The 23,715-nt window shown below is 38.3% G+C and overlaps 1 protein-coding gene across 1 annotated transcript in view; it reads left to right on the top strand.

Moving 5' to 3' along the window:
* LOC101854213 (alpha-1,6-mannosyl-glycoprotein 2-beta-N-acetylglucosaminyltransferase) overlaps positions 1-6,028 on the top strand; it is a gene marked incomplete at its 5' end in the record, with an annotated part of 11,107 nt that extends 5,079 nt beyond the window's left edge. The window contains 6 exon segments of the mRNA XM_013089683.1: positions 747-846; positions 1,312-1,442; positions 2,348-2,423; positions 3,409-3,498; positions 3,967-4,091; positions 5,064-6,028. Of these exon segments, the coding sequence (XP_012945137.1) occupies positions 747-846; positions 1,312-1,442; positions 2,348-2,423; positions 3,409-3,498; positions 3,967-4,091; positions 5,064-5,286 (745 nt within the window).
* Positions 6,029-23,715: the final 17,687 nt, after the last annotated feature.

Below are 23,715 nucleotides of genomic sequence, written 5' to 3'. Positions count from 1 at the left end.
CTCTCTCTCTCTCTCTCTCTCTCTCTCTCCCCTACCAACCTTTCCCTCTCCCCCTCTCTCTGTGTGGTTGGTGGATGCTCCAGTGTGGTTTGTTCCTTCTTCCCTATCTAGTATCTATCTCCTTATCTCCCCCTCTTCCACTCTCTCTCTTTCCCTCCCTTCTCTCTCCTTCCCTCCCTTCTCTCTCCTTCCCTCCCCCTTCTCCCCTCTTTCTCTTTCTCTGTCCTGCTAAATATTTAAAGGTATTCTCTTTTAAATGTCCTGTACAGTGCTTTTTCCTTTTCAGTGAATAGCCATTATTGGTTCGATGTGCTTCTCTTAGCTCAATGAAATAATTAATTGTCCGTGGGAGCTGGGGGTGGATTCTCTGGTGTGTAGACTGATCATTGTACCTATTCTTTAGTGATGTATCTGTTTCCAAATGAAATGTTACCTTTATTGTGTTGACTCTCCGTAAAGTACTATTGGACTCATTTTCTATTTGCGCTCATCTGACCTCATTGTAATCTGGTTGGGGCTTGGTGGGAGTGAATTATGCAAGAGATGATTAGAGGGTGTCGCTGGTGAGTCCTATTTTGTTTTTTCTGTTGAGGGGGGGGATTGTCGCTGTGCCTTTTCTCTCTCTCTGTTGTTTCTGTAAACTTGTCAACCTTTCAATTTTACTCAGCATGAAAATGCTCGTTACTGTGTGGACCTTGCTTTGCTTTACCCCAACTCATGTTTGTACCGATTGTTCTCATTTTCAGGGCCCTGCTGAAGAAATGTAATAACGCAGAACATCCTGACAAGTACGGCCACTACAGGGAAGCCAAATACTGCCAGGCAAAACACCACTGGATCTGGAAGGTATGAGCCATCATGGTCTGAAGCTGTGGAAGACCAGTTATGAAATGTTTGAAGAAATTAAAACTCAAAGAAGAATTGTTCACATGTGGTATGCCTAGTTTGTTTCACAGCTTTGATGATGTGGGAGAGAGAGAGAGAGAGAGAGAGAGAGAGAGAGAGGGAGGGGGGGGGGGGCGCAAGAGAGAATGTTTTCTTTGATCACCTGGCTCCTCTGTTCAATATGTGGAGCTGACAAGTAGAAGAAAGAAACGGATGAGAAACATTTTTTGTGTTTGAAAAGTTGTTTCATTTTTTGTTTTTAAACACTGATACTTTTCAGTAATATTTTCTCATGTTCTTGAACTTTTTGTCTAAAGAAATTATGTTGCCATTGTTTTAAGATGTAGGATTTTTTCATGTTATTTGAACCCATGTGGGCACAACTTCTTATTTTAAGATAACACCCTTTTTTGTTCATTTTTCCAGCTCCAACATGTTTTTGAGGGAATAAACTTGCTGAGGGACTATGAGGGAGAGGTCATGCTGCTGGAAGATGATTACTATTTGTCTGAAGATATCATTTTTTCAACGCACATGCTGCGAGGACTGAAAGAAAGGTTTTTACTCTTATCATTGGAATCATTTGAAGGGGGCTTTCACTGTTTTTACGAAAAAGTTTGAAGTCAGAGAATTCTGTATGCGGGTTGTTGGAGGGTGCCACTGGTTGGTCCTAATTCTTTGCTAACTATCTGTTGATTCCACCCATCTGCTTTTCTCTTTCCCTTGTCTGAATGGCTCTCATTGTTTCTTTGTTCTCCTCTTAAACTCTTACAAGACTTTGCAGCCATACTAAAAATATAGCAGTAACCTTTTTTTTGTTGTAATATTCTTGCCTTGTATAATTGAAGTTCACTAGCACTCTCTCTTAGTGTAATAATTAGACTCTTTGATGATGCTTGAAAAAGACGCGAGTTTGTATTCTGGGAGGGGAAGTTTTTTAATCAGTTGTCTGTGTCAGTCTGCTGGGATGTTGCATCCCACTCAACCTGGGTTGGCCATGACAGGTTGGGTTGGTGCTGCGATTTCCTAAAATGATGTCAACTGTGTTGATGGGGAGCATAAAGCAAGTTTTAAATATATATATATATATATATATATATCTTTGGTTGTTTGTTATCGATCCAGTAGTTTTTAGTGAAAACTTAAAACGTAGTGCAATAATATAGTGTAAAGCACACAGAGCCTGCTGCTGAGCAGTGATATATGCTATACATAGGTATTTATTATTGCAGCAGTGATGATGATGATGATGATGATGATATGATGATGATGATGATGATGATGATGATGATGATGATTTTTTAATATTATTATTATTATTATTATTATTATTATTATTATTATTATTATTATTATTATTATCATCATCATTGTTATCAGTATTCTTTCCAATACTTGCCTCTGAATGACTGTCTGTTGTTCTGCAATGTCATAGCCAGTGCTGTTTTTGATTTGTTCTCAGAGAGTGTCCAGACTGCCGGATGTTGGTGCTGGGGAACTACGACAAGAATCAAAACTATGCCATCAACGGTGCCAAGGTGATACAGCTGCAAATGAAATACCACTTTGCTCATCCTTTTTGTAAATTGTGTATTACAATGTCATTTACTGAAGAAAACAGAGTGATCAGATTTCGTAGAGGGCTCTCTTGGTGTATAGGTTATGGTGTTCGCTTCTCATTCAATAGATCCCGGGTTTAAAACCTGACAGCGACGGGAGATTTTCTGCTCTAAAATTTTCTCCTTTCACCTCCTTTCCTCCTCTCTAACCATGTTCTGTCATCTGCTTTCATCTCCACTTTCTGCCTTCCCTCGTTGCCCCCTCCTCTTGTCTCCTGGCCTTTTCTGTAGCCTTTCTACTGCTACTCCTGGCCCTTTCTGCAACCTTTCTACAGCTACTCCTTTGCTCCATACTGCTATCTTTCAGCCACACCCCTGATCTTATGCTTGGTAAGATGTAATACCTAGTCTTCTCTGATCAGGGCGAAAAATCTCGGAGGTTCTTAGTGCAAGTTGCGCTTGTTAGAGATCCTTCGTTGATCCTAAAATCAATAAGAGTAGGCTTCTGCCACCACCCGGCCAAAATTCAAAATTCTTATTAAAATTATAATAAATGTTTTAATGTGTCCAGCATGCTCATATGACCTTATGCAGTTGCAAATACTGTAAAACACTTAACAAAACAAAATCAAGATTTCTTTATTCATCTCCCTGTCTGGATCTGCTGTTCTTGAGTAAGAAGTGGGGCTGTGTTGTAGGTTTTTGTTCTTCTGTATGATATAAGTTTGAATTTCAAGAGGATGCCACTGGTTATTTCTTCATCTTTTCTTTCCTCTTTCCTTTTCTTGTCCCCCCCTGCGTTACCTTTTGACAGATGTACCGCCCCAGTCAAACTCCCCGCCTGACACTGTCTTCAGAGCGGATCCCCCCCCCGCGCGCGCGCGCTAAATGACCATTATTGTTTTAATGTTCGTTCCTTCTTTACTCAAACAAAAAAGTCACAATTTTACTTTCGTTTGTGCAGGTGGAGCGGGCTTATTGGATCTCCTCCAAGCACAACATGGGGATGACGTTTAACCGCTCCGTGTGGCAAGATATAAAAACTTGTGCCAATGTAAGTCATTTTTCAAAAACTAGTATTGAACTTCTTTTCAAATGTTAAGTTTATAATCTCATGTGGACTTCAAAATCTCCTTTTTTTCATCCAGAGCTCAAAGTTCTTGTGTCTAGGGATAAAAGGTTCAGAGCAATTGAAACCTTTTCTTTTTAAACATAATTTTATAACTGGGTAGAGCCTGATATATAATCTGAGTGAAGTTGAAGATCGATTCGTGTAGCAGTGAAAGTGTGGCAACTTTGTCCGAGCAGTCGTGAGTGGCAAAAGTAGACACTTTCATCCGGTTCTCTCCTTGGGCCTTATTTTTTTTGGTGATAATTGTTCGAAGATACCTTCTGGCTCTGACACAGTGGTATTGAAAGTGGTTCAAGAGAGGATTCAACTCTCTCACTCAGTACAAAATGCATACTATTATCATGGCTGAGAGCACTTTTTTGAGATTTGTGCTTTGTTTTTCTATGACAGGAATTTTGCTCATTTGATGACTACAATTGGGACTGGACCTTACAGCACCTCAGCATGAAGTGCATCCCCAACAAGGTCCGGTTGCTTGTTATGAAGGCTTCCAGAATTTTCCACGTAGGGGAATGGTGAGAACTGCTATTTCTTTTATTTCTTTTTTTTAAAACAAATTTTTTTAACATGTGTATTTGGGACAAATTATGTGGTGTTGATTTCTTCCTGCAGGAGAAATCTACTAACATTTGATGTTGGTTAAGTTCTAGGCACCACAGCAAGGCCCAGTATTGGTAATTTGGAACATGGGGTTGGATTTGTTTGGTTAGAATCTGAGAGTTGGAAGTAATATTTCACTGAATTTGATCAGTGTACAGGGAGTTTCAATTCTGTTTTAATTGTGCGGTGAGATTTCAGTAAAAATTGTTTTGTATGCTGTTCATGTCTGCATTATAGTTTTATTAGCAGTGAAAGCCAACACGTCAAATGAGACAAAAATCAGCATCGAATTATTTTTGAAAAGCTCTTAAATATTATTGGTGTGGTGAAAATGGCTTGCTTTTCTGAATTTTATAGATTGACTTATTCCCTGATAAAATCTGATAAGATGTCTGTGTGGATGGACTGTAGTTCTACTTCATGCATTTCTGTCTATGCTGAACTCAGTTTTATTTATATGAACACAGGGAGCCATTTTGTCCCACAGCTTACATATTTTACTACAAAAAGCATGCTTGTTTCATATTTACTGAAAAGAATTTGATGCAGCGTTTTAATTCTTTTCATATTTCCTGTTTGTTCTAGGATTAAAAGTGCAGTGACATAGGGTTAACCTCGTTCTGAGATGCTGCTCATCACATTTGCCAGCTTAGCTTATATTTTCTGCTTGCTTAGAGCAGAAAGATTAATGGGTTTAAAAAAACAACTTTTAGTTAGTATTGAGAATTCTGTTGTTTAGGTTTTACGTTAGAAAACGTTAGCTTTCTCTCACTAATTTGTTTGTAGGTGAAAAACAGCATCTTTAACTGCAGCCTCTGTCAACAAGTCAGTGAAAATTTTTTTTTCTGTATTGAGGGTTGTAACATTTTTCGTCTTTTCTATGACAGCGGAATGCACAAGAAATCCAAAAACTGCGACCCCAAGGCCAAAGTGAGGCAGGTGGAGACAAAACTGGCAGAGAACCACAAACACCTGTACCCCAATATGGTGTCGGTGGCAGGCGACTCGCGACTCAAACTGCGCGACCCCAAGCCCAATGGAGGCTGGGGAGATCTCAGAGACCACAATCTGTGCCGGAAATACTTTAACTTGACCGCTGCAGTGAGATAATGCAGGCTGTTTCTCTATGAGATGTGTGAATAGCTGGTTGGCGTGCAAGGAAGGGCAGTGGGTGGTATGCGTGTGCGATGGATTCCTTGTGTCAGTTTGGGAGCAGCGGCTGGTCTATTTGTGATCAAGTGTTTTCACCCTTCTAGTCTCTCATCTGGAAAGAGGAGATGTTTACCCAATTGAAACTATTTTTTTCATCAGTGTTGCTTGCCCTAAAAGTATTTGTATGGACTGTCTGTGAGACGATAGTGGTGGCAACCTTTTACATTGTGTGAAAGTTAAAGGGTAAATTGACTGCATTTTCTGTCTTTAGAACAGTTCGGCACATCAATAAACAAGTGATGGTTGTTCTTAGTAAATGAATGGGAGGCATACGACTACCCTCACAGACAGCAAGAGTGCTGAACAGTTGGACTCGATGAACTAAATGAGATGAGCAGGCATTCAATGTGGAGGTGAAGTGGTTTCTGAACAATTCTATGATCTGAATACCAATGCTTTCTTTACTGATAGCAGTGAGTGTTTCACATATATGTGTCACGATGCAGTGGAATCAGATGCTTGTCAATTTTGGGCATATGGAGTTATTGCTATCGTCTTAAAAATTGTTCGTTTGTCTTACTTTTGATGAAAAAATTCCCCCCCCCCCCGCCTATCTTGAATAAAAGTAGAGATATTTGAGATATAAGGAAATGTAAGAGGTAAAAATTAGCGAGAAAATAGCCGCCAAAGTTTGGTGACTTCCGAAGCTTGAGTGTTCTTGGAAACTGCAGCTTAACATTTTTTGTGCCCTTGTGCAATTTAAAAAAAAAAGAAGTAAAATCCACACAGAAATGATTTTAAAAGGACATAAGAGGTGTTGACACCCCCCCCCCTCCTCCCACCTCCCCCCTCCCCTAAAAAGTAAAAAAATTGCCCAATGGGCAGAAAATGTCAGTTTCTTCAATTTTATTATTTTGAGGAGCACCTGATTTCAGCACGATGCTGCATATATGTTGAAAGTGAATGGCCAAATTTATGAGAACTGTGTATGGATAAAAGATTTGGCATAGCTGGGGAGAAAATGAGTCCAGGTGTTAATGATTTTTTTTTTGTGTGTGTGTTTTCTCAGGTTTGAATCTTTGTACTTGAATGCCTGCAGATAATCTTAAATCTGGTGATGTTAAGAATTCATCTAAAGAAGTTGTTGTTAATCTTGACAAGAATTTTTTTATGATCCTTCTAGTGGCTCAGTCGCTGTCTGAGTCACTGTTACTGTTGCCATTTGTGTATTCCTTTTGTTAATGCTCTTTCCACCGATGTTTGTTGTCTTTGTAAATATTTCCTATAAATGCAAGTTTTAACGAAATAGAAACACTTTGTTATCTCCTCCGTCATCCTCACCTTGTCTGTTTCATGCCAGACCTACTCTCTTACAATCGATACATTTTACAGGAGATGCGGAAAAGTGGTTTGTAGAGAAAAAGTTGTCCGTTTAAGTTTTGTACGATTTATGATGTGTAATAGTCACAGGGTCAGATGTTTTTGCTCAGGTGAAGATGTTGAGTAGCTACGTTACTTCAGTTAAATGCTCCACTATCTCATTTTTCTGTTGCTAGCAGACAATACTTGCAGTTTGGCGATCACCTCATGCGGTTCGCAGCTCTATGTGGTTGCCAAGTTTATTTGAGTACTTTCAATTTCATTATATTATTATTGAAGGAAGTTTTTCTCGCAAACCTCAGTACATCGTCCATCGCCATTGTCATCATCATCATGCTTATTGCCTTTATTTAAGCAGTAGTTATATGCGTCATTATCGCTTTCACCTGTGTTCACACGAGGAAGAACAACAGCAACAGTGATAACAGTGAGATTAGGAATAGCATAAATTGTCATATTAATAGTGATGATGATAATAATAATAGTATAATAATAACAATGATGATAATAATAGTTATAATAATAATAATAATAATAATAATAATAATAATGATAGTAATAATAATGATGATAATGATGAAGAGAAGAAGAAAAAGGAGAAGAAGAATTTGCTTCTTTGACTTGGGTGGTGACATTTATTGACGGGTCAGTCTTGTGGCCCCAAACAACACCCAACTCAGAAAGAGAGAAGAGGGGACAGGGAAGAAGAATGAAATTAAGATTATATTAGTATTATGCATCTCCTATTAACACTCAGGGACTGGGATGGGAAAGGGGGGGGGGGGGGGGCAGTGCTAACTCATCAACGTGTTTGACATTATCATGATGTGTGTTTTTGGAAGTAAAATCATTTGGTTATGAGTCATTTTTAATGATATTTTGAGACAGATAGTTTGGCCAAGAAGCAGGTGGTATGTGAAGGGCTCCCTGACAAAACAGGCTGGCGGACAGTTGCGCTCTGTTTTTGTAAACATGTTCTGAAACCAAATATGTCACAACACGGTGGAATCAGACGCTTGTCAATTTTTAGGCATGTGGAGTTGCTGGTGTCATCTTAAAACTTGTTTATTTGTTGTGTTTTGGAAGAAAAATATTCCCATCTATTTAGAATAGAAGTTGAGATATTTGTGATTGTTTGGGGTGGGGGGTCGCCTGGTTTCAGAGGTAAAATTAATGAGGAAATGGCTGCCAAAGTTTGGTGACTTCCATAGCCTGAAAGCATTTGGAAACTGAAAATTAAAATTTTTTCTTACTTTAATTACTTTGTTGTTGTTGTAATATCCACCCATAAATGATTTTAAAGGGATATAAAAAGCATTGAGCTAAAAAACTCAAATTTAATATAAATGGCCACACCAGCGGAAAATTGATGGTTTCTTCAATTTCATTATTTTGACGAGTGCCTGATTCTCCACAGTGCCTCACAGAGTGTATTTTTCACTGTCAAGGGGGGTGTGGGTTTTCCGACATTTTGGGAACGGAAAGAAATGGTTCTCTAATTGTAGTGTTAGAGATAGGAAAAGAAACAAAAAAACAAAAAAAATTTTTGTTTGACTACTGCATAACTGGTTTTGCCACGGAGCTGTTTGTATAGTTGTTAACTTCTTTTTTTTTTGGTACGACTACTGTTACATGTGTTCAGGGAAATCTTGAGGCTTAAACCTCTCCATCCGAAAGGTTCAGCTGCTGTCACTTTTTCATTTGCTAACTGGCGGGCAGGTGAGGAGACAGGATTCAGATTGCGCTTTTGTACAACTTATTTGCCTTGTGTGATCGTGTTAGAAAAATTGCGAAATTGTGTAGGTACCCCTTGCAATATTGTTAGGTTATTTAAGAGCTGGGTCCTCTAAATTTAACATCCAACTCCAGGACGGAGCCAAATGGGAAAATTTGTGTAAACTGCCTTTCCCAAGGACATTACATTAGACTGAGCGGAGCATTGATCCCAAAACAGTATTTTACAATTACGAGCCTGGTAGCTTTGCCATTAGGCCATCAATGCCTTGCTCATGTACTATTTGGTCCAGAATTCATTGATCTTTCTTGGTTCCGTATCCATCAAAGTGCCCAAGGGCTTGATTCAATTGGACTGAGGCTGGACAGGGTGCAGGATTTTTGGACCTCTTCATTTTCATTGGGTATTGTAAAGAGGTTCAAGTGATGTATGTCTGTGTCGGTGTGAATGTTGTAAATGGTAAATGTAGAAGCTTCAAGAACCTCAAGAGAAGTCTCTTTCTTACTTGCCGTGATCATTGTACATGTGGCAACGTCTGGGACCATAGTGAGCTGCTACTTTTGTCTTTTTTTTTTCTTAATTTAAGTTGCAGGATGCTTAGAGAATACTTACTTCAAGGCAACATGGGGTGCACTGAAAACTGTACTGGATTGGGCATGTTTTAATATTTGTATAAAGTCTTAATGCTAAGACATTAGTTTTAATATGTTGTGAGGCTTACTTGAAAGAAAATATATGTGCTAGAATGACATGAAAAATGTGTTCCTCCTGTACTTTCAAAAGAGATGCCTTCAAGGTAAATTTAGATTTTAAAAAAGCTATTCCTCATTCTTGAGGTGAAACTTTAAAAAAAATCTATGTACATTTACCAACCCTTGCTTCTTACAGTGTACCCTGATATTTTTGGGGAGATTGAACTGCAGTTGTAAAAGATTTTATTAAACAGTTGATGAATGTTTCCCTGTGGGTTTATCAGTGCTGTGGTTTGGGTCAAACCTTTGCCATTTTATAACACTGGCTACCGGAGACAAGTTTTCTCTGCTGAGCTGATGCTGGTGGATTTTGCACTTATATTTGGACAATTGGAAAGGGAAAGTGGATACTCTGGTCTGTATCGGTAGGCACGAAGTGTATGCTTTTGTTAGTGGCAGAATTAGATTAGAGCGAAAGCTGATGTGTTTTTCGGGGGCATGCTGGGGAGATGCTGGCAGCCTCTCTATAGAGACTGATGGAAAATTGCTATTTATACTGTAGGCTGAAGTAAAAGTATATTATTTGCTTATCATTTATACACGCTGCTCAATTTTTAGTGCTCTTACAAAAAGCAACATTTTATTTCAGTTCAGTCTAGCAGAAGGACAATCGTTGAATGCTGACAGTTGACATTTACAGCATCTTAAGTTTGTGTATTCTACTGAACATAGAATTTAAAGCCAAAGAGATATTGAGTGACTGTTGATGAAGAGACCTACGTGTTGGTGACGGGATGCTGTGGGGAACTTCTATGGTTTAGTAGCAGCTAAATTTTTTTTGAACGTACTCCGTCATTCTCCCAAGGAGATTTGCTATCATTAATAATGTAATATTTTTAAAATAAACTAATGTATATTTGAGCCCTTTTTAAAACTCTCTATAATGCTTTTTACAAAATTTGATTCACCCTCTATCAGGATTCTTTTGTGTGTTTGGTAAATTCAGCTCTCTCTCTTTTCCTTTGCCTTTGTCACTCATGGTTTATCCGTTCACCTCGTCACGAAGCATGCGTGTACTGTAAAAATAGTGGGTAGTTAAGGTCAAGGTTACCCTCAACAAGATTCATCTTGTGCTTGGAGGTTGAACTGTGACCCCCTAAGTTGACCAACGGAACTGCTGTGAACATTAATGTGTGTATGTGTATATATATATATATATATATGATCGCCATCATTTGTCGTTGTCGTTTGTCAAATCTGAGGTTTGAGAAGGAGAAATATTTTGTTTCATGCAGCATTTTACCTTAATGCAAAATCTTTAATTTGTGTAAATCCGTTACCTTTTTAAGAAGAGAAATAAGACAGTGATTGATCGATGCGCCTCTTCAAACTCTACAACATACTTTTCCTTTTTATTTTTTGAAATTTTGACATACTTCACCTACTTCAATGTTGAATGATGGCAGTGATGTATATATGTTTGTGTTTGTGTGTTTGTGTGTGTGTGTGTGTGTGTGTGTGAGTGTGTGTGTGTGTGTGTTTGTGTGCCTGTGTGCATGTGTGCGTGGCACATGCGCTTGCTATAACAGATTATTATTGTTTTTCTAACACAGTTGTTGTTGGTAAATTTTCTCTACTGATGAGTGGATATATTAACACTCGGACAGTTCAGATAGACATTGTCAGCAAGCCATTTGATTGTTCAAAGCTCAGTAAGCAAAATTTTTCAGGAGAGGGAAAAAAACCTGTTTCACTGTTTTAATGATTGTACCTCCTATACTTACTTTTTGTCAACTTTTAGAATATGGATTTTAACAAAGTGTTTCTGGAATACCTGTACATGTAATACCATAAACAAAGAAACAGTAATAAGAAAGATTTTCAAATTTTTGGGCTTGGTATATGTAAACAGCTGGCAGACTGGATGTTTATCTAAAGTCATATCACATGCCTCCTTTGTGATCTCTTTGGTATAATAATATTTTGAGGGAAATAATATGTTCTCAGTGCAATGAATTTCAGTCTAGATACCATCCATTATCATAATATGGTCGTGACAAAAGTGAATTGTGCAAATATTTATTGAGAATATTGTTATGAATGAGTGTCCTGTGCCACTTCAAATCATTGCTTGATTCAGAATTAAAAAGAAGAGAAGTTTTAATGGGAGAGTATCTTTGGTTTTGCATATGAGCTGGCAAGGGTCTAGGGGTTGTAATGTTTCATTTTCAAACACAGGCTTCTTTGTTTGTAGCTGCATTTTCAAAGAAGTTAAGCTGTGTCCAAGTTTTATGAAGTTAAAAAAAAATCTGTGTATACTGCCTCTTACATTTGAAGCGTTTATAGCCTCAAAAAGCACTCTTCCTTTGCCTTTCTTGAAATTTTTTTTTTTTAAATTTGGTCTGGGTTTTTTTCAGTTACAGAGTTTGTATTTGATCCACTGTTAAGTTTTCTTCACTTGGAATACAGTAGCACTTGAGGGTGATCAGAGTCCTGATTGTCATATTTGTTCTGTTTTGAAACATATTTTCTGTCAGATCATGGAGATCCACTTGACTTTGTGTAGTCCTTCAATTTGTTTGTTTTGTTTTTTTGTTTTTTTCAGCCGGAGATTTGTAAGATGCTAGTAGTGATATATATCAAGGGTTTGAGTTTACCTGTCTGAACTTACACATATCAGTTTTTGACTTTTTTTTTTGGTAGCAAGTATGAGAATAACTATGTTTGGCTGTAGTTTTATGATGTATATATATATATACACTTGTCAGACTTTTTTATTGTTTGACCTGTTACTTTTTCTTCTGATTATTAAAGCGTTGAGTAATGTTGAAGTAGAGGAAATTATCAGGAGACTTGCTTGGAAGATGACTCATGTATATTTGAAAATGGTATGTGTATGTATTTGTATCTGTAAGTGTACATATTTGCGTGCTTGGATGAGGCTTGCACAAGTGTGTTTTTGTATGGACATACTGGCTTGTACAAGTATACGTTCAAATTTGTTTTTCACCTTTGTTGAAGAGCAAGGACAACTCGATGAAGCTAGTATGCCCACTTAAGTGAGAGTACATTGATTCTTGAATGTTTGTCGGGTACGATGACACCTCCTAATACATGCTTTTGACTTACAGTTCGTACATGCATAAGTTTTACAGTATACATTACAAGCATGTAATGCTGTAAGGTACAGTCTTTCATGAGCTACTGCCGCATGGTTTTGTGTTTAGACTTTTTTCCCCCCGTTGCTTTCTTAGTACAAGAATGCTTATGTGCTGTAAAATTGATGGTATGATGAGGGGCAGTGGGGAAGAGAAACCATGTATGAAAGAAAAAAATAATTCATTTCCTCTCTGTTGACAATTAGCATTAATAGAGTAGTTTCCTAAATTATCAAGGTGTACTTCAGACTTGTTGGGTCTTTTTTTTTTGTCCCACGTTTTTAATAGAAAAGTGAAAATATCGGCATTATTTGTTTTATATTGGAAGAAATGTAAATTTCATGAATTTAATTTCCTGGTTTCTGCATGGTCAGGAAAGATTTTTGAAAGCATGGAAATGTCTGTGCATCAGATGTAGTGAAATGAAATGCTCATTTAGGTTAATGTATTCCCTGCTTCTCTAACCTTCTGGAGAAGAGAAGGTCGAATTGAATTGCACCTTTTCCCAGCTTATAGCACTTTCTTAGGTAATGTACTAAGGTGAGCAAGGCATCATTATGAGCGTCTGTGTTCAACCATATCTTTGAGGTGTGCATTGCCCAGAAATGACATGCTTGCTTCAGTATTAAGTTCTTTGCTTTAAAACGGTATTGGAAGATTCTGACTGTGTTACCGTCGATCTCTCTCAGCTGTGCTTTAGCTTTTATCCTGAAGTCTTCCTGTAGTCTGGGAATGGGGCTTTGAAGACATGGGGTTTTCTTTATCCATGGAGGGAACCATTGTGTTTGAAAAGGTACCAGGGTGACCTAGCTAGTTTTGTGGAATGTGATTTTGTGTGAATTGAAAAAGAAGCACTTTGATGCAATGTTTGGGCTTTAGTAGTGAGGAAAAGGCAAAATGGACAAGCTTTATCTACTGACCGTACAATCTAACAGTGCAGTTCAGAGTTCGGAATGAAGTGTTGTAACTAGAATGTGATGTCTTGTTCTCAGGCAAGCTTATGCCGAGTGTCCATTGGTGATGTTAAAAACACAAAACTTACCTTTCCCCACACTGCAATTTCCTTCAAGTGCTGACTGCTGCGTACTGTGTTGAGTGGTTCTTGAATCCTGCAGATTGCTTTCTAGATGTATATCAGTATCAGCTTCTCCAAATCCACACTGTCCATTATCAGATTTTGCACACAGGCTGTACACATCTGATTTTTCAACTCGCAACCTTGAAACATGCGTTTAATTTTTAAGGTCACGATAGAATTTTGTCGAATTGTGCTACGTGGTAGCTTTTGCCCCCTCCATGGATGAAAGTCTGGCAAGCCCCAACTCAGTTTGACTGAATTCGATTGGCGGCAGTGTGCGCTGGATATTTTGTTTCCTACTTGTTAAGGGCTTTCTGAATAGCAGCTCCTATCACTTGGATCCTTTCTTTTCAGCACTAAAGAAACAGGAGTTTTCTGGATAACCTCTTTCATACTACTGGTTGAAGTAATTTTTTAGGGGGAGGGGGGTGTGTTGAGTTCATAATATGAGATTACTTTAACTTTTGTGTGAAACCATTGTCAGGAGGACATGTGATACTTGCACATTTTGTTGCTGAGATGTTTGATACTAATTGTGTGTACTTGTATGTTCCACTCCTTTCAACACAAGTGGGTTATTTCAGAAGCAGAACCTGTGATCAAGAGCTAACGCGTCTCGCCGTCTTGTCATAGCGGTAAAACAAAAAAACTTTTTCTGTCTCTGCATATGTAATGTGTGCTTGATGAGACTAATTATTTAACACCTTGCAGTCACACAGCCAGCAGTACCAAATACCCCATCTGGTCAGCCAGCCAGGAGAGTGACTGCATTTGGCTTCTCGGGCCTTGTCGCAGAACTGCATCAAGGGACCGGAATGGATAACTTTCACTGTTGCATTATTGCGGCAAGTGACTGCAAAGTGTTAAATGGAAGTGTGCATCATGTGGTTACTCGGCATTGCAGTCTTTTGACCTAGGTAGCCCTTGCTAAGATTCTGACAGTTGTAAATGACCTCTTCAAACTACACAGAAGAGAGTTTTTGTCTTTGATGAGTGACGTTCTGTTCTGCCTAACTTCTATCACTTTTTAGATCTTTTGGTTTTGAACCCAAGTGTTGGGTGATGGATCAGTTGACTGGACGGACTGCTAATTTTTTCTTCACATTTCCAATGGCTCTGTGTCTGAAATAGCCCAAACTTTTGATGAATGCAAAAAAAAAATGTTACAGGTTTGAACATATGCTTTTTGTTGAATAAAAAACAACAGCACAGTCAGGTGAATTTTGACTAGCACAGACAATATGCCAATTACTTTCACGTGATGTTCGTTTCGAGTCTTTTTTTTAATGCAATGATTTTTGTTATTATTATGATGTTCTTGAGATTTTTGCCCCATAATCAATTTTTCAACGTGTTACCTATGCTTGACTTACTGATGATGTTTGTAGTGTCTTCAGATTGCTACAAGTGATTTCCTTTCTAGCTTGAGGCTCTTGACTTACATTTTTGTGAATCTGAAAGTAGCATTGTTGTGTTGATGATTGACACTTTTGTTATGTAGTTTCTTCCTTTGCAATTTGTGGGCATGGCTGAGGGAACGACTCTGAACTGGTGTCAGAAGTTCCTGCTGTTTGAGTCACGTTGCTAAGTATCTTTGTTTTAGCTGTGGTCTCTGCCAGCCCTACAGCCAGGGCAGGTTGTCTGCTCAACGCGATGGTCCTCAGGCCTTGGACTTTTCAAATAGTAAGGTCTGGTGTTTGCCTCTTGTTTCTTATTATCATGCTAGTTTCCATCTTGTGCTGTAGTTTGCGCAGGGTAAGCAAGGATTTGAATGCTTATTTGTTTTCCGACACGCCTCCCTCTCCAATCCCCCCCCCCCCCAACAAAACAAAACAACAACAAACAAACCAAACAAACCCCCCCCCCCCCCAATATTTTCAAACATGATGGAATTAATAGCTTTCGGACCTCTTAAATAATTACGAATTACTAAAAATTGTGAAATGTCAGCATTAGGTAACCTTTCCAGTGTTGTAGGTGCTGATGCTTGTGTTTTAGAGAAGAAAGTGGAAAAACACTATTTTTACCATAAATTTGGATATGTCTTTTCCACAATCTTCTGATGTAGGATTCAATTCTGGTCTGCTTTAGTACCAGTAACAGGAAGTTATCTGTACTATATGAAATAAATGTAAGAGATTTTGAAAATTGTATGGATGAAGGGCTTTGAGTGCACACCATTCCCTCACACCTATGTACACGTGCGCACAGGTGCGCCTGTGCGTGTGCGCACACATCTCTCACACACTCTCACACACACACACGTACACACTCGCAGTCCTGGCATTGGCTCATGAGAGGCACCATTGATTGAAGTGCTGCCCAGGCTATGACACCTCTGCACTTAAGCCAAGAGGGCTAATGGGAGACAGGTAACATGCTTCACAAAAGTCCTTACAAGTACTTAATTTATTTGAGGCAGCACGAAGGTGCCCTATTGTTCCATGTACGGCATGTTCTGCTGTGTTTGGGCATGTTCCTATCGGTTTCGTTTTTATATTTTCCATCTTTGTTAGAGCAAAAGCTGACTGAGTTTTGAAACCATTGGTCCCACAAGGCCCAGGGTATTAGGTGGTGATTTCAGTACATGCATAATCGTCTCTCCCCCCCCCCCCCCCCCCCCCCCCAAAAAAAAAAAATATGGCTCCAACTAGTGGTAAAGTCAAGCTGTGTTGATGTGTGGGTGAACAGCTGTGCTTGCAGGCAGCACCCAGGACCGATTTCTTGGTAATCATCCCTTGGTTAAACAGTAAACAGGTTGTCCCCATAAGAGTAACGTTGTACGCCTGTGTTGAGCTGAGAGGAAGACAGAAGGAGTTGAGAATCTTTCCCTATGTCAAAATTCAATGCAGGATTTCAAGACATTTTCAACTTCAGTGATCAATGTGTTCTTTTTTTTTTTCAACACTTGGTTTCATATTGCAGGAATTCTTTAAAAAAAAAAATTTCAACTTTTCATGAAAAGACATGCTGTATGATGCAAAAAGTTGATCATACAAAACCTTCTTCTAAATATAATATTGTGCCTTTTTGATGTTCAGAAAAGGGATCCCTCCACAATCCTTTGAAATTACATCTACTTTGCAGGCATACAGCGGCTGCCCCCCTGCCCAGCAACACTTTCTACACACACACACTCACACACACAAATTGCACCTTTCACTCTGTCTTGACTGTCTTTCTCTCCCACCCTCTCTCCCCATCTATCTCTCTGCCTCAGTCATACTTTTGTGATGACTGCGAGTCTGTTTTATTTTTGTCTTGCAAAAGTTTAGTCCTCTCTATGCTCCTGTTTATTCGTTTAAGATGTCTCGTTCTCCCAACTCAGCATTAGAGCCTTGCAAATGGTTTGTTCTCTCTCATTTTATTTTTGACTGTTTCATGAAATGTCATGTTTTGGCGTGATGCACGGCGTGTGTGTATCTTGTAGTTTGTTTGTGCTTAGACAGAGAGAGCTGTCTTGTTTGTGGGTGTGTTTATAATGTAAGGAGAGTGCCTGATTGTGTGCAAAGTAGTTTGAAGAATTAAACATATGTCTGTTGTGTGGAAAGAAGCTAGTAGCTTGGTAACGCTGGATGATACCATATCAATAAAATAATATAGAGACCATGCACAGAATGTGGGGTGGGGGAAGAGAGTAGCTTATATTTTTATATGTGTATTCTGTGAAATTTTCGTTACTTTTATTTTTACACAGTCCCTTCCCATTAATATCTTGCTTTGTGTTGTGAATGAGAGAGAGTGAACTGTTTGTGGGAAGAGAGTACCAATAGTACCATCAAAGACTGCTACCTTCATGTATGATTTTTCTGTTATATTTCCCCCTTTTTTTGGCATTTTTTAGACGTTTAATATTCCCCCTCCCATCTTCCCGTGGTAGCATCATTGCATCGATCCCGTGTAAGGTCTACTCTAGGCATCCTCCTGGGCCCAAAATTTTAGATACTTGTGTGATGTGTTGAAGCTTCTGTAATTTTATCTATAATTTTCTTTTTTTGTATCATAAGTTGTCAGCAGGTACCTCTGTCTACTTGCCTCCATATCTGTGTTATCAATGAATGTTTGATCATTGTTTAGGAAGGGCTATCATGATTTAACAAAAAATACGAATGGTCAATAAAATGTTGATCCTATTTATATTAATCATTGCTTTCCTGTGTTTGTGACTTCTTGTGCACTGAATGTTTATTGGAATAGATTTTTCTCATTATTTGTGAACCCCCGGGGCGGTGCCACTGACTGTAGTGTCTTTAGTAAGTTTAGGCCATTCTCAAAGGGGGGGGACATTTCTCGTTCAAGCACAGTAGAATTGTAAATGGGCTGATTCATGTCACAATCATAACTGTTCCTGATCTACAACAGGGAACTGCTGCTTTTTCTTTCTTAATCCTTACTATTGTCATTTTCCTCTACTTCTTTTGTATGTTTGTCACTCTCTTGTGACGTGCTACGAGTATTTCCGGGGTGCATTGATAGTCAAAGCAGACCTTGTGCTGTTGAAGCTAGAGAGGTGAGCAGAATAAGTCTGATTCCCTGTAAAAGCTTCTCTGTTGACACCCACCCCTTGGCGCTCATATGACCTTATGCAGTTGCGAGCGCCGTAAAACCCTCTACTATAACCTCCTCCCCCCCCCCCCCCAAAAAAAAATTCTTTGTGATCAGGACAATTAGGTATCAGTATCAGCAGTATAATTGTTTACATACAGTCTAGGATGCACACAGCAAATATGCACATGGTGAACAGATTTTTAGGTCCCAAATTTTTTTTTCTCATCATCATCATCAATATTCTCACCCTGGATCAGGATATAGGCCACGAACAAACACTCTCCACCTTTCCCTATCCTGGGCTAGTCGCTTGATGTCAATCCATATCTTCCCACTTTTCTGTACATCCATTTCCATAACTCTTTTCCAGGTTCCATGTGGTCTTCCCTTTGATCTTTTACCCTGTGGGTTCCAGTCTAACACTTTCCTTGTTATGCAGCTGCTTGACTTCCTGAGAGTGTGTCCAATCCATGCCAACGCCTTCTTCCCACCTCATCTCTGACTGGGCTCTGTCTCCTTCTTAATACTTCCTTGTTTGTGACCCTGTCTGTCCATCTAATCCTCAGTAACTTCCTTAGACACTTGTTCAAGAAAACCTGGATCCTCTTTATGCAAGTCTGAATACTTCAGCTTTGCTCGTAGTCGTAGTGAGATATCCCTGGTCCTCCAAATCCTATTCAAAGATATAAATGCAGTCTGTGCCTTTCCAATGCAGGACTTTATTTCTTTCTCATACAAGTATTTAAAATGAGTAAATTGCGAACTTCGAACACATAAAGAATAATTCTTTTCGTCTCAGAAAATACCACGTTTCCCTATATTATTATTGTCTCCTTTAAAAATTTTTTTTAAAAACAATATCTGGAAACTGGTGTTATGGTTGGACTGCACTAGAGAGTTTGGTTTGCAAGTGTGATCGATGTGTTACTGACTAAGTGCTCCGCCTTTCAAGAGTAGGTTATGTCTAGAAAGGAATTACATCTTAGCATCACAAAACTGTTTGAGTAAAGGTAGGTCATCTGCACACTAATAGACAATTAGTGCTTTTTTTGTTTAGTAAGAGTTTTACAGCACTCGCAACACATTAAAGTCATATAAGCGCCGTAGATTAGCAGTGTTACAAGAGAGTAACAAACACAAAAAAGAAGTAGGAGAACTAAGGATGATAGATAATTGATAGAAGGAAGGAGTAAACCGAACTAGAGCACCTGCCAACCATCCACATCAATAAGTGCAGGGAAAGAGAAAGACTGACAGACAGAAACAACAGACGGAAACAAAAAAGAAGTAGGACCTACCACTGGCAACCTCCAACCATCCAAAACCATTACATCATGTATGGAAAACAATTTTAAAGCAGTCCTTAGTGACTATTCTTAAGCATGTTTATTGTGTTACATGGGAAGGAATACTCGTAACAATTTCTACATGATGATTATTAAGACGTCTCAATTCACACACAGATTTAATACTGGAAAAAACACAAACCAGGTCTTCCTTTAAACCAAAGAATGGTGCATCATGGCTCAACCTTCACAACAATAATTTGCCACTATACATCTATGTATCTTTAAAATTAAAAGAAAACTAGGCATCATGGCAGATTTACTGGAGCATGTTTGAATCTTTCTAAACATAGGCCTAGTTCATTAATATATATTGATTTGAAATTTTTATTTGTTCAAACATTCCAAGCTGCTGCACAAAAAAATCCCTGAACAAGACAGAAAATAACTTAAAGAACAAACAAAAAACCCAGCAGCAAAACGAAATTGTCAAATTGATCAAATTCTATAAAACATCACAGCACATTCTTCATAAAATCCCCTTTCTGTTATATATACACGATCAACTGATAAGTTAACTAAAAACACTTGGGAGCTAGTACCTATCATCAGAACACTCTGAGCAAGAAAGCCATGTCTTGCTATTACAGGAAGTCAAGGAGAGACAATCATATAGGTTTTTTCCACCAGATGTCCACCTCTTCCTATTCCATCCACATCCAAAAATTAAAAAAAAAAAAAAAATATTACTTGGTATATAGGTCTGGCCACATTAACTGATTCCAGCCAATTGGCCAAATTTTAATTGAAGTCCATCACATCAACTATTGTTGAGTAGGCTACCTGATATAAATTTAGATTCCTAAACACTGAATCAACAGCATATACTAAAAATGTCTTTGCGAAATATGCCTCTGTTGAAAGATAACAGATTTGCACTCATGACACCAAGAGTCAAGTCTGTAAACAAATGAACCATAAATGCTGTGAAAAAGCTTAACTTTAAAGCATCTGAACTGCCTGGACAGAAAGTTTCCAAACAGGGATCTTTTACCATCAAATAAGCCTTTAAGCTGTAGGGAATTACTATTAGAAGAGGAATCAATATAGCATTAAAGTGGACACTTGGAACAGATATACATGTATGCACTTTTGCATTCAACCACCAATGAAAATTTAAAAAAGTAAGCTTTCTTTCAAAAAGTCTTATGGATCATACTGATAAATGACAAACATTTTAATGGTTTTCCCTCCTCAAATAAAAAAAAGAAAACAGTAACAGACAAAATTCACAGGCCAATAAAAATTTTATTTCAAAACCTGATTAGCACAGTAAAATCTATGTAGCGAAATCGGAAATATGAAACATGTCACTACAATCACTACTTACACAAGTCAAGGCAAAGCTTCAATCCAGAAAATGCACTCTGAGAATGACAACAGCCTGCAATGGCAATGCTCATAAGAATCCAATCTTGACATACAGGATAACACGTCTTTTAAAAAATCAGTTGCAGGATATCACCTACTCTGACAATACATGTAATAGATGATAGAGTTCAGTCTATGCATCTCCTTTGAGAAAGTAAGTTCACACATATCTACTACACAGAGATCACTTTTTACGGTAAAAAAATATACATTATACATATTTAGAAACGACAGCTAAGGGTTGGTCTTTTCAAACCCGCTCCTCACACATGGCTTCTGTGGGACTAGGCTCATGCACGGATATGTTGATCACATCCCACGGAAAGTCACTACTCTGCACAAACTTTGAAAGCAACTTCTCTGCACAGCCAGTGGAAAATATCGGCTATGGTCAGCAGAGTGCCACCTCAGTGCTTTCTTGTCGATCTCCATTTTTTTAAACAGTGAAAATGTGACTTCTTCTTCAGCTCACTTTTTGCTATGAAATGTTTTCACCGTTATTAAAAATGGAGATATGATAAGAAAGCACTGAGGTCGCGAGAGGACATCATTATTCTGAACATACTCCTTAGGTGACACATCACAAAAGGTTGTTCTGCATTTATGAAATTCCCTAATTTGTGCATACCCCATACATGTACATAGAAAAGCAAGCAATGGACAAAATTGAACTCTGAGGAGGGCAAGGCCATAATTTGTAGGTAAAGATTAAATGACTTATGGATGATTTAAAAAAAAATTTCAGCCGTTGATTAGATTCTCATTTCACATCAAAATATAGTTTTTCCCTTTTCCTGTTCAAAGTTTCCACCTCTCCAATCAGAAGAGAATATTTCATTTTTCTAAAAAGGCTTTTGATACATTTAATTCCGTACTTTCTTATACTTTAAATTTTCCAACAAATATGGTTCTATAGATGAAAGATGCAAAAACAATACATCTACAACTGTTGTGATCAAGAGGACATTTCAACAGACAAGTCAAAATCAAACCTATGCCCATCTAATACAGTAAAAACCCACCAAACTTATTTGCCATTTCTTTTCATCGATACTATGAGGCAAAAGAAACATAAAGCACATACTGACAACACACTTAACTATTTTCAGCATATTGAGTTGAGCCCTCCCTGGCCTGACCCATAATATTTCTGTGTCACTGGATTTCGAAATCTAAGATCTGTCTTTGGAAGGATGGACCCAAGAGGGTGGGAAGCCATGAAAACTCCTGCAACGAACAAATTTCAAGAATGTCCCCATTGGAGATTTGAACAAGGGTCATCAGCACCAGCCTGACACAGACTGAGCCTTCAGCACTTTGGCACAAATATTGAAAGATCAAGAAACTTTGCCAAGAACATCCCAAAAAGGCAGTTTTGAGGAGAGAAGAAGGTGCCAATATATTTTTAATCACGCCTTCCTCAAGCAGGCTTCCGACCACACATGCCAGCTTCCAAGAAATGACAGCTCAAGGATCACAACAGCTGTCTGTACAAGACCTGCACTATCTCCTCCAACACAAGTAAGATCTACTGAAACCTGCAAATACCACCAGGACGACTATTTTTGTACTCATGGGTATCACTTGTTTTTTTAATATATGGTGGAAAATTTCTTTTATGATTTTTTTTTGGGCAATAAATTAACTCTCAGCCATATTAAGTAATATTATCAGTGCTTTAAAAAAAATGCTAGCAGTAATCGCTAGTCTTTGTTTCACAAAACCTTCCAACTCCATATTTCATGTTTCTTTGCCTCCTAGCATGATTAATTTTTTACCTGAGATAAAGTCAAACAGAAAGACATGTGTACAAATATTTGGATATTTCCAGGGCCTCATACAGAAAATACGAAGACGATGATCAATCTTTGGAGGACATTAACTGACTTTTACAACAAATCAATTCATATGAATTGGCTTATGGGGATCCACTCTTCAATATGGTTGAAATTGAAAGCACTTGAAACTGACCTTGAATCAATTGCTTAGGATTTAAGTCAGGTATACATTCATGCAAGGGTGCTCATACACTGCACAATCTCCCTGATTCAAACGAGTGCACAGACACACATAATAATATTATACACAAGCACATACGCACTCCCCATTTCTTTTATTTTTGGGACTGCAATTGTTTCTTTCTCAGAACCTGCACTTCCCGAAACAGTCAAAAGACATTTCTCCTTTGTATCTCCCTCTCTCACTTCTGTTGTATCTCTTTCATGACCAGTCTGATCTGACAAAAATTCAACAGCTTTGCAGACACATAACAGTTGAACCCATTTGGATTTGATTGAAGATTTTTTAACTCAATAGCTGCCCAAGTGCTTCGGTGGTCTAGCCCAAGGCCTGGCAATGTGCTGAGTCAAACATTTTGACACTCCACAGCAAACAAAAGCCAGAGGCTGACACTGCACAAACAATTTCAAAACAAAACAAATAAATAAATAAATGAATATTTCATAAATTATAAATAGATGCAATTACACTTTTTAATTGAGGGGGTTTATGGAGATACGCTCTGTAGGGACACCATGGGGGTCTAGAGAGACTGACATTGTGTTGAAGACCCATATTGGCGAGAACTTCTGAACAGTAGCACCAAATAGAAATAATATAAATATAAACTACAGCAGGCCACAAGATTTCACCACAAATACCCACACTAACACAACATTTTTCAAGCTTTGGCTGCAAATCAAATACAGGAATCCAAGACCAAGATCTGACAGGCAACTGTTAAAACTACCAGTACACAAGGAATGACGCGACAGCTGTGCTATGTGATATGATTGTACCTGTACACAACTGTCATCTTGTGGCCCAAACAAGGAAAGCATATCTCAGTAACAGTAACACACAAAGACAGAAATTATGTACGTGAAAACGAAAACTTCAAATTTTGAAACCTTTCGGTCAGACCTATAGGAACCAGCACTTAACTTAAGTTAACAAATGCATTCACTCTCACTTTCCTCAACATCTGGAATATCAAATAGTGTGAGATAACAGTTGAGCATTCAGATCTCTCAAATTTTTTGTGGTACGTTCACTTTCACTTAATGACTGCAACTAGAAG

Source organism: Aplysia californica, unplaced genomic scaffold (assembly GCF_000002075.1).
Source record: "Aplysia californica isolate F4 #8 unplaced genomic scaffold, AplCal3.0 scaffold01019, whole genome shotgun sequence".
Lineage (NCBI taxonomy): Eukaryota > Metazoa > Mollusca > Gastropoda > Aplysiida > Aplysiidae > Aplysia > Aplysia californica.
The sequence above is the reverse complement of the archived record's forward strand: the minus strand, read 5'-3'. Positions and strand labels throughout refer to the sequence as shown.